The sequence below is a fragment of the Somniosus microcephalus genome, chromosome 6 (assembly GCF_052327205.1).
Source record: "Somniosus microcephalus isolate GS21.2 chromosome 6, FLI_Smic_1.0, whole genome shotgun sequence".
Classification (NCBI taxonomy): Eukaryota; Metazoa; Chordata; class Chondrichthyes; order Squaliformes; family Somniosidae; genus Somniosus; species Somniosus microcephalus.
The window spans coordinates 250,740,835-250,756,532 of record NC_140992.1 but is presented as its reverse complement, the minus strand read 5'-3'; the positions used below and the strand labels follow the sequence as shown (position 1 = coordinate 250,756,532).

At 50.8% G+C, this 15,698-nt stretch overlaps 1 protein-coding gene across 1 annotated transcript in view; it reads right to left on the bottom strand.

Moving 5' to 3' along the window:
• The window catches only part of pkd1l2a (polycystic kidney disease 1 like 2a), a 190,539-nt gene extending 185,015 nt beyond the window's left edge, over window positions 1-5,524 (bottom strand). Inside the window, exon 1 of the mRNA XM_085992056.1 lies at window positions 5,490-5,524. Coding sequence (XP_085848182.1) covers window positions 5,490-5,524 — 35 coding nt within the window. The remainder of the gene's footprint in view (window positions 1-5,489) is intronic.
• Window positions 5,525-15,698: the final 10,174 nt, after the last annotated feature.

Sequence of the window (15,698 nt, the reverse complement as noted above, 5' to 3'; positions counted from 1 at the left end):
ATGCGAGTTTCCCGGCCAATTAAATGGAGCGGGTCTGATGACGTCACCGATGACTCGCTTTCAGCCTTGCACACATCCCAGTTGAAGGTTGTTGGAGGAGGCATACACGTGGTTGGGAGAGGTGGCTATTGCTATATTTTGAAGAGATTTGTGTGGGTGCGAGCAATGATGGAGTCACAGCACCAGAAGGCTGTGCCCAGATTCTCGGATGCCTCCCTGGAAGTCCTGGTCCAGGGAGTCAGAACACGCAAGGAGGTCCTACTCCTTGGTAGTGGCAGGAAAAGAGCAGCCAGAGAAATCAAGAGGGCATGGCTGGAGATCGCCCAAGAAGTGAGCAGCAGGGGTGTTGTCAGTCACTCCTGGATTCAATGCTGGAAGAGATTTAATGATCTCACGAGGTCAGTAAAGGTGAGTACAATGCCACACTCACCTTCATCCTGATGTGTGTGTCACCCCAACCCCATCACTCTGCCTTCCCAAGCCTACTCCTGCACGTCACTCCCCACACCAACCTACCTTGCAGGTGCACCCATCCCTCACTGTCTATGCACCAACTCACATCCACATCTGACTATCCACCACTGACACTCACCCTCATCCTAATGCAATCATAGCAAGTAACGCCACAGAAGGAGGCCATTTGGCAATGTCACACCACTCCCTCATAGTCAGCCTATGCAACCTATACATAGTAGCCCATACATCCCTTACACTCATTCCACCACTCTCACTCAAAGTTCTCTTCTTCCCCTCCTTTGAGGACAAGAGAGCGCAGAACAGGAGAGAAAGAGAGAGAACTCGAGGTGGCCCTCCAATATATACAAATTTGACGCCAGCAGAGGAGGAGGCGCTCAAAATAAACGGCGTGGCAGAGCTGCTGATGTTGGGAGATGGAGAGAGGGAGACCTCCCAGCAACCAGGTGACAGAATTAAATATCCCACATGGTACACAACAGTCACTCATGGTGACTTATGTCAGCAGCCAGTGAAATATCGTCATGTGCATAATGTTAATATTACACGTTCTTATCATAAGAGGTCTAATTCATCTCTGTACTCTCCCACAGATCCATCAAGTGCCCCCGCCACCCGCCCCCCCCCCCACTGTCCAGCCAGAGGAGGAAGACGACTCCACAGAGGAAGTTCCAGTCTCTGAGGGTGCACCGTCAGCAGACCCAAGCACAGCCAGCACCAACGCAGATACGCACACGTCAGTGAGTCCTGTGAGAGATGGAGTAGTGTAGTCACCTGGTGTCTCACACATCACAAGTGAGCAAGAGCAGATGGTGGAGACAGGGACAGCAGTGGAGAGTCCTTGTCTGAGGGAGCAGGATGCTCCCAGTTCTGCTCAGCTGGATGCAGATGCTGAACCTTGGGGGCTGTCGACAAAGAGGGTGATCTTGGAGGAGCAGCAACAAATGTGCGAGGCTCTGGCAGCTTTTCCGGCCACGATGTGCACGATTGCACAGAGAATGGAGGAGTCCATCTCCAACATGAGCAGCACCATACCTGCAGGTGATGGCAGCGATGTGCTGTTCCATGGAAAGGATGGCCACTTGCATGGAACAGCTAATGCGCCAATCAATCGAGAACATGCTTGCTGTGAACACCAGATTGCAGACTCTCATTAGCCTCATCTCAAGGAGGGTTATTAACGTAGACTTGGGCCTTCATCGCCCCACTGATGTGCAGCAAGGTGCTCTCGAGCTCCTTGCTAGAAGGGAAGTGTGGGTGGCCCATGAGAGGGATGATGGTAAGAGGGGACATGGAAGTGCTCCCACTTCTCCCCCATTGCCTTCTTTCAGTCAGAGCCCCACATGCTGCCTCGGATCCCAATGGCCGGGTCTGCCCCTGCACACTTGCAGGAGGAGTAGTCTTTGGCGGGGCCCTCACAGGCCCTGAAACCCAGAGGACGTCTGCAAAAAGTGTTAAAGCAGTCACAGCAGGGAAGTGAGCAGCCTGCCTCTACCTCTGCTGAAGCCACAGGGGCTGCACCTCGTAGAAGCACTCGGAAGAGAAAAATGACACAATCGTATGCACATGGGTGTTTGCCAAAATGTTAGCGTTAACTTTCAGTTCTATTTATGATGCACATAAATATATTTCTTTGCACTACTTTCCCATCTTGTCCATTTTTGCCTGCTACCTGGGAAGCGCCCTTGTCACTTGGAGTGAATGGTGAGACATTATTCAACCTCGAGCAATGGGCTTTGGTTGACAGAAATGGTTTGGTTATTTTAGGACTGTTTTGTGGTGTTGGTGGTGGGGTGGGGGGTGGCAGGGGTAGGGGGGCAGTTGGGAAGTTGGTACAGCATCTGGAAGCCAGATGGGTGCACTGGTGCAAGTTAAGTAAATCGGGCCATTATGAGGCCATCCCGTGCCTCCCAGGCAGCAATGTGCACTGCTGCTGGTGCCATCTCCACCTCAGGTTCCTCCTCCTCCTCCTCCTCATCTTCCACCTGCTCATCCTCCTCCTCCTCCTCCGAAGAGGCTGTGTGCTTTGTGCCTTGCTCATCCAGCAGCTCCAATCCTCACTGCTGCGCTATGTTGTGCAGCACGCAGCAAACGACAATGATTCTGAAGACCCTGCATACTAAAGGGCTCATCCAGATCTGTCAAGGCATCTGAAACTCATCTTCAGCATGCCGATTGCTTGCTCTATGTCACATCTGGTGGACATGTGGCTTTCATTATAGTGCTCCTCAGCCTCATTGCTTGGCCTCCTCAGGGGTGTCATCAGCCACGTCTTCAGTGGATAGTCTTTGTCTCCAAGCAGCCAGCCGGTAAGTCTGTTTGGAAGTGTGAAAAGCTGAGGGAGGGTGGACTTGCGCAGGTCAAAAGAGTCATGACAGCTCCCTGGGAATCTGGCACACACATGCATGATGCTGTTTTTATAGTTACAGACGAGCTGCACATTGAGGGAGTGGAAGCTCTTCCAATGCACAAACACTCCTGGGTGATGTGGGGATGCCTTGATGGCCACGTGAGCAGTCAATGACATCCTACACCTGTGGGAAGCCAGCCAGAGCTCCAAAGCCAAGCGCCCGCTCAGTATCACTGGCTTCATCAGTGGCAAAGTTGACATAAGTGGCTGACTTTTGAAACATGACATCGGTCACCTGGTTGATGCATTTATGGGCAGCCAACTGCGAGATCCTGAAAATATCTGCTGCAGATCCCTGGAAGGAGCTTGGGGTGAAGAAGTTGTGGGCGGTGGTGACTTTGACAGCCACAGGTAAGGCATGTCCACCAAGTCCTCTGGGCAGCAGGTCTTGTTCCAACAAGCTACAAATGTCTGTGACGACCTGGCGAGATAGCCTGAGCCTCCTGAAGCACTGCTGCTCAGTCATGTTGAAGAAGCTCATCCTCTGCCTATATATCCTGTGTTGGGGGTATCACCTCCAGCGCGGTGCACCCCTGTGCTGACCCCCTCTCTCCTGTGGAGCATCAGATCGGTGAGGAGAAGGCTGCTGGTGTTGTTGCTACTGCTGCTGGTATGGCCAGTGTTGTTGGTGCTGGGGCTCATCTTGGTCCGAATCTGAGGTCCAAGGTGAGACAACATAAATGGCACCCATCCTGATCAGATAGATGGCAGGTAAAGTGGAGATCAGAGGCACAATCCTCCAATGTAGTGAGAGTGACTTGCAATGTGGTGAGAGTGGATTCTGAGGTTGCAGAAATCACCTGCAAACTCCTGAAAGCAAAATCTCTGCACAAAATGGTGTCAGCAACAGCCTTTCTCTTAGGCAAGGAAGCAGGTGTAAGCTGTCTGTATTTCTGGTTACTAAGTATTCAGGAATGATAGAGAAGGAAAAAGAGGAGGGGTGTGGCAGCATTGATTAAGGATGATATTACAGTTCTAAATAGAAAGGATATATTAGATGGTTCTAGGATGGAATCTATTTGGCTTGAGTTGAGGAACAGAGGGGGAGCTGTTAGATTGTTGGGAGACTTTTTTAACAAGCTCCGAACAGTGAGAAGGAACTAGATGAACAAATTTGTTAGAAAATTTCAAAGGCGTGAAACAAAAATAGAGTCGAAATATTGGGAGACTTTAAATTACCCTAACATAGACTGGGAAAGCATAGTGCTAAGGGTAAGGAAGGAGAGGAAATTCTAATATGTGTACAGGAGAACTTTCTCGATCAGTATGTCTCCAGTCCAACAAGAAAGGAAGCAGTGTTGGATCTGGTTCTGGGAAATGAATGTAGGGCAATCGGAGTGTTTTCCAGTAGGAGATCATCTAGCTAACACAACATCATTTGGTTTAAAGTAATTATGGAAAGAGATCAAAAAATATCGAAGGTAAAATTGCTCAACTGGGGAAGTGTTAAATTCAGCGATTGAAGAAGAGACCGAGCACAGGTAGATTGGAAAAGGCGATTGTAGGGTAAGAACATATTCCTTTGAAGGGAAAAGCTAGAGCATCCAAAGCTAATGCACCCTGAATGACAAAGGAAATAAAAGTTTAAAAATAAAACAGGAAAAGGAAGCTTATGACAAATGTCAGAAACAAGATTCAGTTAATAACCAGGAGGATTATGGAAAGTACAGGAGGGAATTGAAAAAGTTAATACAGGAGGCAAAGAGAGGTTACGAGAAAAGATTAGCAGGCAACATTACGTTGAACCATAAAACATTTCATAAACATATAAAGTGTAAGAGGTTAGTGAGGAAAAATTTGGGCCTATTATGGACCCAAAGGGAAATCTTCATGTAGAGGCAGAGGAAATGGCAAAAGTATTAAATGAGTACTTTGCATCTGTCTTCACAAAGGAAGTGGATGATGTGAAGGTTAAAAGAGGAAAGGGAAGTTATGGACAGGATAGTAATTGATAGAGAAGACGTACTAAAAAGATTAGCATTAATGAAAGTTAGTAAGTCTCCTGGTCCCGATGGAATGCATCCGAGATTGCTGAAAGAAGCAAAGATAGAAATAGCAGAGGCACTGGTCACAATCTTTCAATCGTCATTGGATACAGGATTAATGCCAGAGAACTGGAGTGTTGCTAATGTTATACCACTATTCAAGAAAGGGGAGAGCGATAGACCAGGAAACTACAGGCCAGTCAGCCTAACATTGGTGATAAGGAAGTTATTGGAAACCACTATCAGGCCAAAATAAACTTTCATTCTGGAAAGGCATGGGTTAATCAACGAGAGCCTGCATTGATTTGTTAAATGCAAATTGTGTCTGACTAACTTGATTGAATTCTTTGATGAGGTAACAGAGAAGGTTGATCAAAGTAGATGTTCTATATATGGGGGGGAGAAATTCGTGTGGCTTGCGCCATACTAAAGTGCCGTTGACAGCTGTAACGACAGCTGATGCCGTTTCCAGTGCTGCACGCCATATTGGTGTTGCCGGTATCACTGCCGGTAACCTCAATTGGCAGGGAGCTCGTCATGATGGAGATCGTGACATCAGTGAGTGTGCAACGCCCACTGGATGCCCGATCTCCCAACTTCATTTTAGCCAATGTACTTACCGGCTGGAGAAAGCAAAGACAGCTTCAGATGACATGCAGCAGCAGGAAGCTGGCTCCAGTGATGATATTTAAAGGGATCCTCACCAATCACTCGCACCTGTCAGGGTTTTGCATTTTGAGTGGCTGTGTGCTAGTTCCTGCTACTGGAAAAGTTTTCCTTAGTCATTTCAATGTTCTTTGGTATCAGGGAGTGTGCTGGCAAGTACAAAACTCCCTCATTATTTTTGAAAGGCTTCAAAGTACAACACTGGCTAAAACCCACTCACTCACTTAATGTGCAGTTGGTGTGCAACCCACACAGCAATTCCTCAATGTTAATGCTCACTATCCTGGCAGCAGCCACGATGCCTTCATCCTGCACCAGACCGGAGTCCCAGCACTCTTCCAGCCATCACATCAAGCTTGAGGGTGGCTGCTCAGAGACAAGGGCTCTCTACTCTCCACCTGGCTCATGACTTCTCTCCGCAACCACAACACTCGTGCCCAGCACTCATATAATGAGAGCTATGCTGCCACCAGGAACATTCATTGAGCAGACCATCGGCCCGCTGAAGCAACGGTTCCACTGCCTTGACCGCTCGGGAGGAACCCAACAATACTCGCCAGAGCAGGTGTCCCATTTCGTTGTGGTCTGCTGTATGCCCCTCAACTTGGCCATCATGAGGGCTCAGCCCTTGCCAGCAGGGTTTGGGGAATCACCTCAGGAGGAGGACGAGGCAGAGGAGGATGAGGAGGAAGAGGATGAGGAGGACGAGGAACAGGAGGGAGGGAGGAGGTAGTGAGACAATCAGCCTTCCAGATGGGCTGTCCGTGACCGGCTCATCAGACTGCGATTCAAATGAATGAAACTCGAGATCCCCGTTGCTCACCACATCCCCATCATACAATCCCTGTCTCATGGCATATCACAGCATCCTCCTGGGCACAAAGAGAGAAAACAAAATATTCCAAACACCATTAATAAATGTATCTATAAACATATCACACATATCACATGAATTCTAATAACTAATGACTCTTGTGCCTGCCATAGTTGAATAGCTGTCATTGTGTGCAAGATGTGAGATGTGGGTATGAGTGTTGCTAGGTAGAGATTGTTGGTGGATGACTACTGGGGGTGCGGTACATTGAGCAGTGTGTGAAGCTTATGGTACAGATGGTGGTATGTAACATTTGTTGAAGCATTCAATCACCCTGACTACCTGTGCGAGCTCATTAAACTTCCTCCTGCACTGGGTGTGGGACCTGGAGACACAACAGTGCTGCCCATGACGTGGTGTGCCACCTCCCTCCACATAGTCCAGCAGACTTGTGGTGAGGGTCTCCTGCCAGTTGGTACAGGAGCGCTCGCCTTCTCGCCACCACTAAAACCAATGCCTCCAAAGCTTCCTCGGAAAACCTGCCGGCTCGCTCCCTGGCGCGGCGATCTGCCATCAACATTTGTAAATAAGTGCTCCTCTTTGTCCTTCTTCTTATGGTTGCTGAGGCAAATCCACACCCAACAATGCTGAGAATGAGGTGCTGCAGCATCAATGGACCTCCCCTTTAAGTAGTGAATAAAGCCTATGGCAATCATTACTTGCATTTAGACTACACCCAATTTTGGGCCATCTTTTCAGTGTAACACCAATGAGCTTGGGTTTTTAGACTAGAATTATGACTACAATCATTTTAATGAGCGAGGATGAATTTTGCGTGGAGTCTAGACGATTTTCACCTGGCACTTTTTAATAATTTTTAATCAAAACACCGCCCATTCTGTAGGATTCGCAAAATTGGACTTTGTATTAATAAGGGTCAAATGGCAGAAGAGGCCATGATTTTAAAGACTGTTTTAAAAGAAGCCCAGAAAAAGGGGCAAACAAAATGGCCACCATACCATGTGACCAGTTTATTGGGACACTTTAAAATGGTTCCTGCGCAACCTCAGACAGCTTTGTGGATTCAACCCACAGTAAGTTCTGGAAGCCGTTTCTGAGAGAACGAAACCAGACCCACACATATACATATGGATTAGATGCAGATCCAGTCAAGATCGGCCTGGAGACAGAGGCCATCTAAATGTTGACCCAGACAAAAGGGGACAATTTCATATTCATGAGAACAGCACCAAGGACTAGATAACGAGATCAGCAGGACATTAAAAACAATGAAGGTCATTCCAGACCAGAGATGGGCCTTTACCGGCCGTTTAAAACATTTTAAAATATAATAACTACCCCGCTGTGCTCCCAGCCCGCCAAAAGTTAAACAAAGACTAACCTGATTTTGGGCGGGAAGTGGAAGCTTCTGGGGGAAAAGTATAACTGGAGGAGTTGGAGTTATACAGACACGGAGGCACTCACTCAGAGGACGCAGAGCTCACGAAGAAGACACTCAGACGGAAGACACACTCAGGAAGAAGGACTCGCTCGGAGGACGCAGAGCTCATGCAGACACTCAGGAAACTCTGAAGGAGACACCGGAGTTGTAGTTGGAGACAGCGGTGGGTGAAGAGGAGTCGCTTCGGGAGAAGATCAGCAAACTCCTCTCCACCATCGGAGGAGGAAGAAGAACCAAGCCAACATCAAGAAGGCTGTTTCGAAGCCGACGTCCCGCCCCGGGGAAACACATTGGGAGATCATCGACCATCCCCGGGCCGTTGCCGAAACGAGAGGCCATCGACCCAACTTGGGAGAAGAAACAAAAAATAAAACCCCAAGAGAAGAAACCTTCCAGCCACCCCGGCTCGGGAGAAGAGATAAAAACAAACTGAAGAAGCGATGGGAGCCAGCCCAAGGCTCCTCTGACAAGGGTCGAGCCGACGATCCTCGACCCTGCCGACATCCAGGCCCGCCGGTGTCCAGCCACCCCGACCCCTACCTCAGGAGAGAGGTGTGGTGCAGCTCGCAGGGGTTCCACGATCCACGAGGAGACGGAGCGCCTGAAGGGATCAAAACACAGACTTGATTTCAAAACCTTGCACTTCCTAGTGGGATTGGTGAGCATGTTTCTGGCCCTTCACAATCAGATCTAGATAAGTTTAATAAGGGGGTGGATTTAAGTGTACAATTAACATGAGTTGTTGTCCCTCGATGTTCCGTGTGTTTCCTTATTTCATGATGATCTTTGTAGAGTATAAGATGCCTGTATTTGCCTTAGTTAGTACTGTGTCGTTATGATTTGTTTGTGTTTTTTTCCCTCCCATGTACTCTCTTATCTGCTTGCATTTGATTTGATATTTTTCCTTATGCAATAACATTTCATTTTGTTTCATCAAACTTGGCCGACAAGAGTTTTCTCTACATTGTAGTTCCTGCCCCGAAGTCCAGAGTATAGAATCTAAGGGGCGAGTGGGTCGAACCACTCAAGGTTTTACTGTGCAAGAGAGAGTGGCCTCTAGAGAGAGAAACCTCAGGGACATCGCTCAGGAAAACCCCTTACAGAAAATGGCGACCGCGGCAGGACTCTGGCAGCAGGATTGCAATGTAGTAGATCCAAGTTTGAATGGTCGAAATGCAATGGATGAGAGGATAGCAGATTATGGCCTAGAAATTCACTAGCCTTAGCGCCGCTTTTGAGGCGCTAGAGGGACTAGCGCCAGAGTTATGGCCATTTGAAAAATTGAGTGGGGCCCTAAAGCGGCGTTGCACCGGTAGCGCTGCGCGGGCACCGATGACGTCATCGGTGTGCGCAGCGTCCCGGTTGCCGTGGTAACCCGCCCGAACTCCGAAATTGAGTTGCGGCCGCCTCGCCCGTGGCAGCCGCAAGCAACGTTCTGTAAAAGGTGCCTTGCTGAAGTTAGCGCCGGCGCATTAAGGTCGCGCGGCGGCCGGCCGCTTCCCCGGCGGCCGCCTGCCTGCACCTCCCTCCCCGGACTCCTCCAAGACCCCCCCGCGGCACAGATGCGTGTGGGCCGCGAGCCCGGCACTTCTCCGAGGTGCCGGGCTCATTTTTATTCAGCCGTCAACGGCCAGCGGTCGGGTGCAGGCAGCTCCTCCTTAACGGAAGGAGGAGGCCTGCACTTCCCCAGCCTGTCGCACCGCATCGGGCGCCGCAGCGCCGGAACAGCGCCGCAATGGGGCAGGTAGCGCCCATTGAGAGGCGCTGAAACCCTCCAGTAGCGCCGGCAGCCGTTTGGGCGCGGCGCTACTGAATTTTTGGCGCGCACAGGGGGACTTAGCGTCGGCACTAACTTCCGGCGCTAAAGCCCTGGCTGCGCCAAAACCCAATTTCTAGGCCTGAGTCTTTGGCAAGGTAAATCTCACTAAACAGTGGATTTCCGATCTCTTGCTGGATGGGCGTCCAGTGGACGCAGCCATTAGGTGGACAGAGAGCAAAAAGCATAAGAAGTCAGTGGAGAAGGCAGTGTAGCTGATGTGTTACAAGAAGCAGGTCCAGATCTTGGACCGAGTCATTGCAGCACAGGCAGCCAGGATCACAACCCAGGCAGCAGAGATAGAGGAAAAGGCCATGGGAGGGGAAAAACTCATCACAGCGCTTCACGCGCTGAATCAGGAACGCCAAGTGGTAGCTAGTCAACATCAGGCTAGGATAGAGTACCTGGAGTGCCAGGTTACTGAGGCAAAGATCAATGAAACGAGGATACGGGAGAAAAACGCCCGCCTCGCACAACAGCTAAGAGCGCAGGAGGAGAGAGCAGTGGAGGTTAAGGCGGCTTACAAGCTAGCCCTCGAGCACGGGTTTGAGAGCACAGACCACGGCCCCTGCCAAAAGACCATAGAGGACCTAAGAATGGCCCTGGTTAAGGCAAAAGGCATGGTGTGTCTCGTCAGCCCGAAAGCCAGTCACATGGACTTTTTAAAGGAATCAAAACAGCCGATTCCAGCTGAGGTAATTGTGGTACCAGCCACCGAGCCCTCAGCACCGCCGAGCTATAGTGAGACTTGGCCGGAAAAGGAGGGGGTAGTTTAAGAGGAGGTAGCCGAGGTGGAGTGTGAGGAAGAACCACTGGTCGCAAAGCCGGGACTGGCACCAATGTGTCCCGCTCGGCACCAGAGGTTCGGTCCCAACGCTGCCGATGGCAGTATCGGACCCCACCAGAACCAGCTCGTGGTGGCCTACGCTGGCCCGCAATTAAGGTCCATGGTGAGCCACCTCGCATGACTCACAGTAAAGGGAGATCCCTCGCTTCATTTCAGGGAGATAGAGGAAACAACAGCCATTAATGACTGTGATGATCAGGAACAGGTGAAACTGTTGCTTTTCTCCCTGGATTGCACAATCCTTCAGTGCCTCTCAGAGGATAGCAAGAGAGGACGGAAAGGGTATGCGGATCTCAGGGAGGAAGTTTTAGAAGTAATGGGAGTGGACGACGGTAGCCCGTTCGACCATGTGGAAGGGACCGTGCAGCTATCTGGAGAACCCCCATGGGTTTTCGCAGAAAGGCTGTGGCCAGTGTATCGACGCAGCTGTCCGGGTATGCCTGAACGGGTTGCAATGAGTGACGAACAGTGGGTTCATTGGCTCTGTTGCTTGGTTACCAACAGCTTGCCAGAGATACGGGCCCTAGCCAGGTCTTGGTTTGATCCCCAAGGTCCCGGCGTCACGGAGGAGACGGTACTCCGTCAGCTAAATGTGGCGTACAAGAATTGTAGAGGTCAGGAAACACCTCCCCAGAAGGGAAAGGTGCATGAGGCAAAACCCGCAGCCCCAAGCAAGAAGGAGTGGCGTCAGGAGGGGAATCGCCCTGTCCAAGCCAAGCTCAATTGCTACGGGTGCGGGAAGGATGGACATTGGCGCAAAGACTGTAGAAATCCGTGGAAGGATAATAAAGGGAAATTTCCCGCAGCCCAAGCCCAAGCCCAGACCGCCGCCCCAGCACCAGCCCAAACCCAAGCCGTAGCTCCTGCCCCAGCACAAGGAGCTGGTGCAGTTATGGATCCCGCTGCGATTGAATCAATCATAGAGACAATGCAGTCTCTGATGATTTCGCAAGGGAAAATAGCCGTCACCACTGGTCTTGTCGCTCCCGAGACTCCGACCATTGTACCCAAGTGACTAGAGTCGGCGCAGCCCGTCTACCTGTGTGCGCTGCGATATGATGTATGGAGACGACCCCTCGTGGAGATGGAGGTGGAGGAGGTGAAGGGAACCTATCTGTTGGATACGGGAGCATCGTGCACCGTAATCCACGCAGATAACCCCACCGCCTCGCCTCTGTCCACCGGGGTCCCATGCCTTCTGTCGGGCTTCACGGGCAAAGAACAGGCTGGCGCACATTCCCTTCCCCTCTCCATTCATTTAGGACCACTCCGCACCACGTGGAAGTGTACCCTAATGAAGTGGGAGGTGGGAGGTGGAACGGGAGTCCTGGGGTCTGATTTCTTGGGAGCCCACGGGATCCACATGGACCTAAGAAATCATTGTCTCTGGGGAGCAGGTACGAGTGTGAAGGAGATAGAGAGTGTTAAGGAAACCCCTACGAAGGCGCGGGTTGGCCGGCGAGAAGTAAAATTCTTGGGTCTAACCCTATGCGCTGGCGAGAGAGCCGTAGACCAGGAGGATAGGCCGGAATCGGTGGAAAATCCACCGGTCTACGCCACTCGCACAGTGGAGGTGTCCCGACGCAACAAGTGGTTTCGCATGAAGCGGTGCAAACTGTTTACACTGGGTGCAAGAGCATCAGCAACCGAAGCCAGGTCTGAGGGTAAAGATCCTCAGCCTGAGGCGCGCGATGAGTCACAGACCACACAAGCTGGCGTTGTAGCCTGCTTGGAAGGAGAAGCAGTCCCGCCCACCTGGAGGGAGCTTTCCCCGATGGCCTGGAACTCGGATGAGGAGGGTCCCGAACAACAAGGTCCCGCCCTCGACACGATTCTGGAAGAGGTGGAGTCGGAGGACGGAGGTCCCGCCCTCGACTCAAGCGTGGGGGAGGTAGAAATTGGGGGCAGAGATTCTCCACCTGTAGGGACAGGTGAGGAGGAGCCATCTGCCACAGGCCCAATTCCCGAAGGGGCGGAGCCTGAGGGGAGGGAGCCAAAGCCCACAGTATTGGAAGAGCCACGGGCTGTGAGAGCTAAGGTCCCACCCGAAGGTCCACTCGCTAAGGGAGCCACGCCCAAAGCAATGCTTTGTGCATTGAGTGCTGTTGGAGTTTTGCAAAGTGGGAGAAAAATCATTTAAGTGTATTTTGTGAATTTTAGTGTGTTAAGAAGTCAATTATTTGAAGTAAGTTTAATTTTTTAAGGGTTTTTTAAACTCTTGGGCAGTTTAAACAGGAAGTAGAATCCGGGTATAAAAGGGGAGGGGCTAGTGCAGTGCACGGAGTGCTTTGTGCATTGAGTGCTGTTGGAGTTTTGCTAAGTGGGAGAAAAATCATTTAAGTGTATTTTGTGAATTTTAGTGTGTTAAGAAGTCAATTATTTGAAGTAAGTTTAATTTTTTAAGGGTTTTTTAAACTCTTGGGCAGTTTAAACAGGAAGTAGAATCCGGGTATAAAAGGGGAGGGGCTAGTGCAGTGCACGGAGTGCTTTGTGCATTGAGTGCTGTTGGAGTTTTGCTAAGTGGGAGAAAAATCATTTAAGTGTATTTTGTGAATTTTAGTGTGTTAAGAAGTCAATTATTTGAAGTAAGTTTAATTTTTTAAGGGTTTTTTAAACTCTTGGGCAGTTTAAACAGGAAGTAGAATCCGGGTATAAAAGGGGAGGGGCTAGTGCAGTGCACGGAGTGCTTTGTGCATTGAGTGGTGCTGGAGTTTGCTAAGTGGGAGAGTTCGGATAAGTGGGAGGTGAGGGTGTGTTTTTTGCTCTGTTTTGTTCCCCACTCCCAGGCTTAGACAGCACTGCGGAGGCGGAGCAGCGAGACGAGTCAACCAACAAGCCCCACAGACAGTATTCAAGGAGGAGGTTGGTGATCAGCTGGTTGGTTGGTTTTCTTCCTTCTCTTCTCTTTTATACCTTTAAGTTGGTAAGTCCTATTGAATAGTGGTGTGATATTATCATATATATCCGGGCAGGGTCTTCATAACTAATAATAAGAAATTAAATTAATTATATAGAATGGAGCAGGTGATGTGTTACTGTTGCGAGATGTGGGAGCTGGTGAACCCCATTGAGGCTCACGGTGATTACATCTGCGACAAGTGTTTGCTGCTAGAGGAACTCAAGTTCCATGTTATGGAGCTTGAGACCGAGCTTCAGACACTGCGACACATCAGGGAGGGGGAGAAGTTCCCAGACTCTATGTTTCAGGAGATGGTCACACCTATGAAGTTAATTACTGCAGATGTAGTCCGTGGTCAGGGACAGGACAGTGTGACTACGAGTGAGGAAGGTACAGGGATCCAGGATGTAGTGTTGAAGGAGACACAGCCCTTGTTCTTGTCCAGCAGGATCGAGGTTCTTACTCCCTGTGAGGGCGGGAGCGGGGACTGCAGGGAGGATGAGCAACCTGGCCACAGCACCGTGGTACAGGGGGCCATTCAAGTGGAGGGAGTAAAAAGAAATGTTGTAGTGGTAGGGGATAGTATCATTAGGGGGATAGATAGGGTTCTCTGCAGTCAAGAGCGGGAGTCCCGAAGGCTGTGTTGCCTGCCTGGTGCCAGAGTTAAGGACATCTCTTCTGGGCTGGAAAGAAACTTGGAGTGGGAGGGGGAGTATCCAGTTGTCGTGGTCCATGTTGGTACAAACGACGTAGATAGGACAAGGAAGACGGTTCTGTTAAAGGAGTATGAGCAGCTAGGGGTCAAATTAAAAAACAGAACCTCAAGGGTAATAATCTCTGGTTTATTACCTGAGCCACGAGCGAATTTGGCTAGGATAAATAAAATTAAAGAGTTAAATGCGTGGCTGAAAGACTGGTGTGGGAGAAATGGGTTTTGCTTCTTGGGACACGGCACCAGTACTGGGACAGGAGGGAGCTGTTCTGATGGGACGGACTCCACTTGGCCAGTGCTGGGACTAGAGTCATATGGCCTAGAAATTGAGTGGGCTTAGCGCCCATTTTGCGGCGCTAGAGGGCATTGCGCTGGACTTACAGCCGGTTTTGAAATTGACTAGGGCCCAACATCGGCGTTACACCGGTAGCGCTGCGCCGGCACCGATGACGTCATCAGTGTGCGCAGCGTCCCGGTTGCCGTGGTGATGGGCCCCAGCGCCGAAATTCAGTTGCGGCCGCCTCGCCCGTGGCAGCCGCAACTAAGACTCTGGCAACAGAGTCTTACACGACTTTGCGCCAGCGCATAAAGGTGGAGCGGCGGCCGGCCGCTTTCCCGCCGGCCGCCTGCCCGCACCTCCCTCCCCGGACTCTCCCACCACCCCCCCCCGCGGAACAGATGCTTCTCGGCTGCGAGCCCGGCACTTCCCCGAGGTGCCGGGCTCATTTTTGTGGCGATTTAACTGGCCAGCGGGCGGGTGCAGGCAGCTCCTCCTTAACTGAAGGAGGAGGCCTGCACTTCCCAAGCCTGCCGCACCGCATCGGGCGCCGCAGCGCCGGAATAGCGCCGCAATGCGGCGCGTAGCGCCAGTTTTCAGGCGCAAACAGCCTTCAGTAGCGCCGGCAGCCGTTTGGGCGCGGCGCTAATGAATTTTTGGCGCGCGCAGTGCGACTTAGCACCGGCGCTAAATTTCCGGCGTTAAGCCCCGGCGCAGCGCAAACTCAATTTCTAGGCCATAGAGTTTTACAGCACAGAAAGAGGCCCTTCGGCCCATCGTGTCTGCGCCGCCCATCCATCCCTGTCCAGTCTAATCCCATTTTCCAGCATTTGGTCCATAGCCTTGTATGCAATGGCATTTCAAGTGCTCATCCAAATGCTTCTTGAATGTTGTGAGGGTTCCTGCCTCTACCACCCTTTCAGGCATTGAGTTCCACATTCCAACCACCCTCTGGGTGAAAAAGTTCCTCCTCAAATCCCCTCTAAATCTCCTGCCCCTTACCCTGAATCTATGCCCCCTTGTTATTGACCCCCCCACTAAGGGGAAAAGTTCCTCTTTATCTACCCTATCTATGCCCCTCATCATTTTGTACACCTCAATCAGGTCCCCCCTCAGCCTTCTCTGCTCCAAGGAAAACAACCCCAGCCTGTCCAGCCTCTCTTCATAGCTGAGGCGCTCCATCCCAGGTAACATCCTGGTGAATCTTCTCTGCACCCTCTCCAAAGCAATCACATCCTTCCTATAGTGAGGCGACCAGAACTGCACACAGTACTCCAGCTGTGGCCTCACCAGCGTTTTGTACAGCTCCATCATAACCTCCCTGCTCTTATATTCT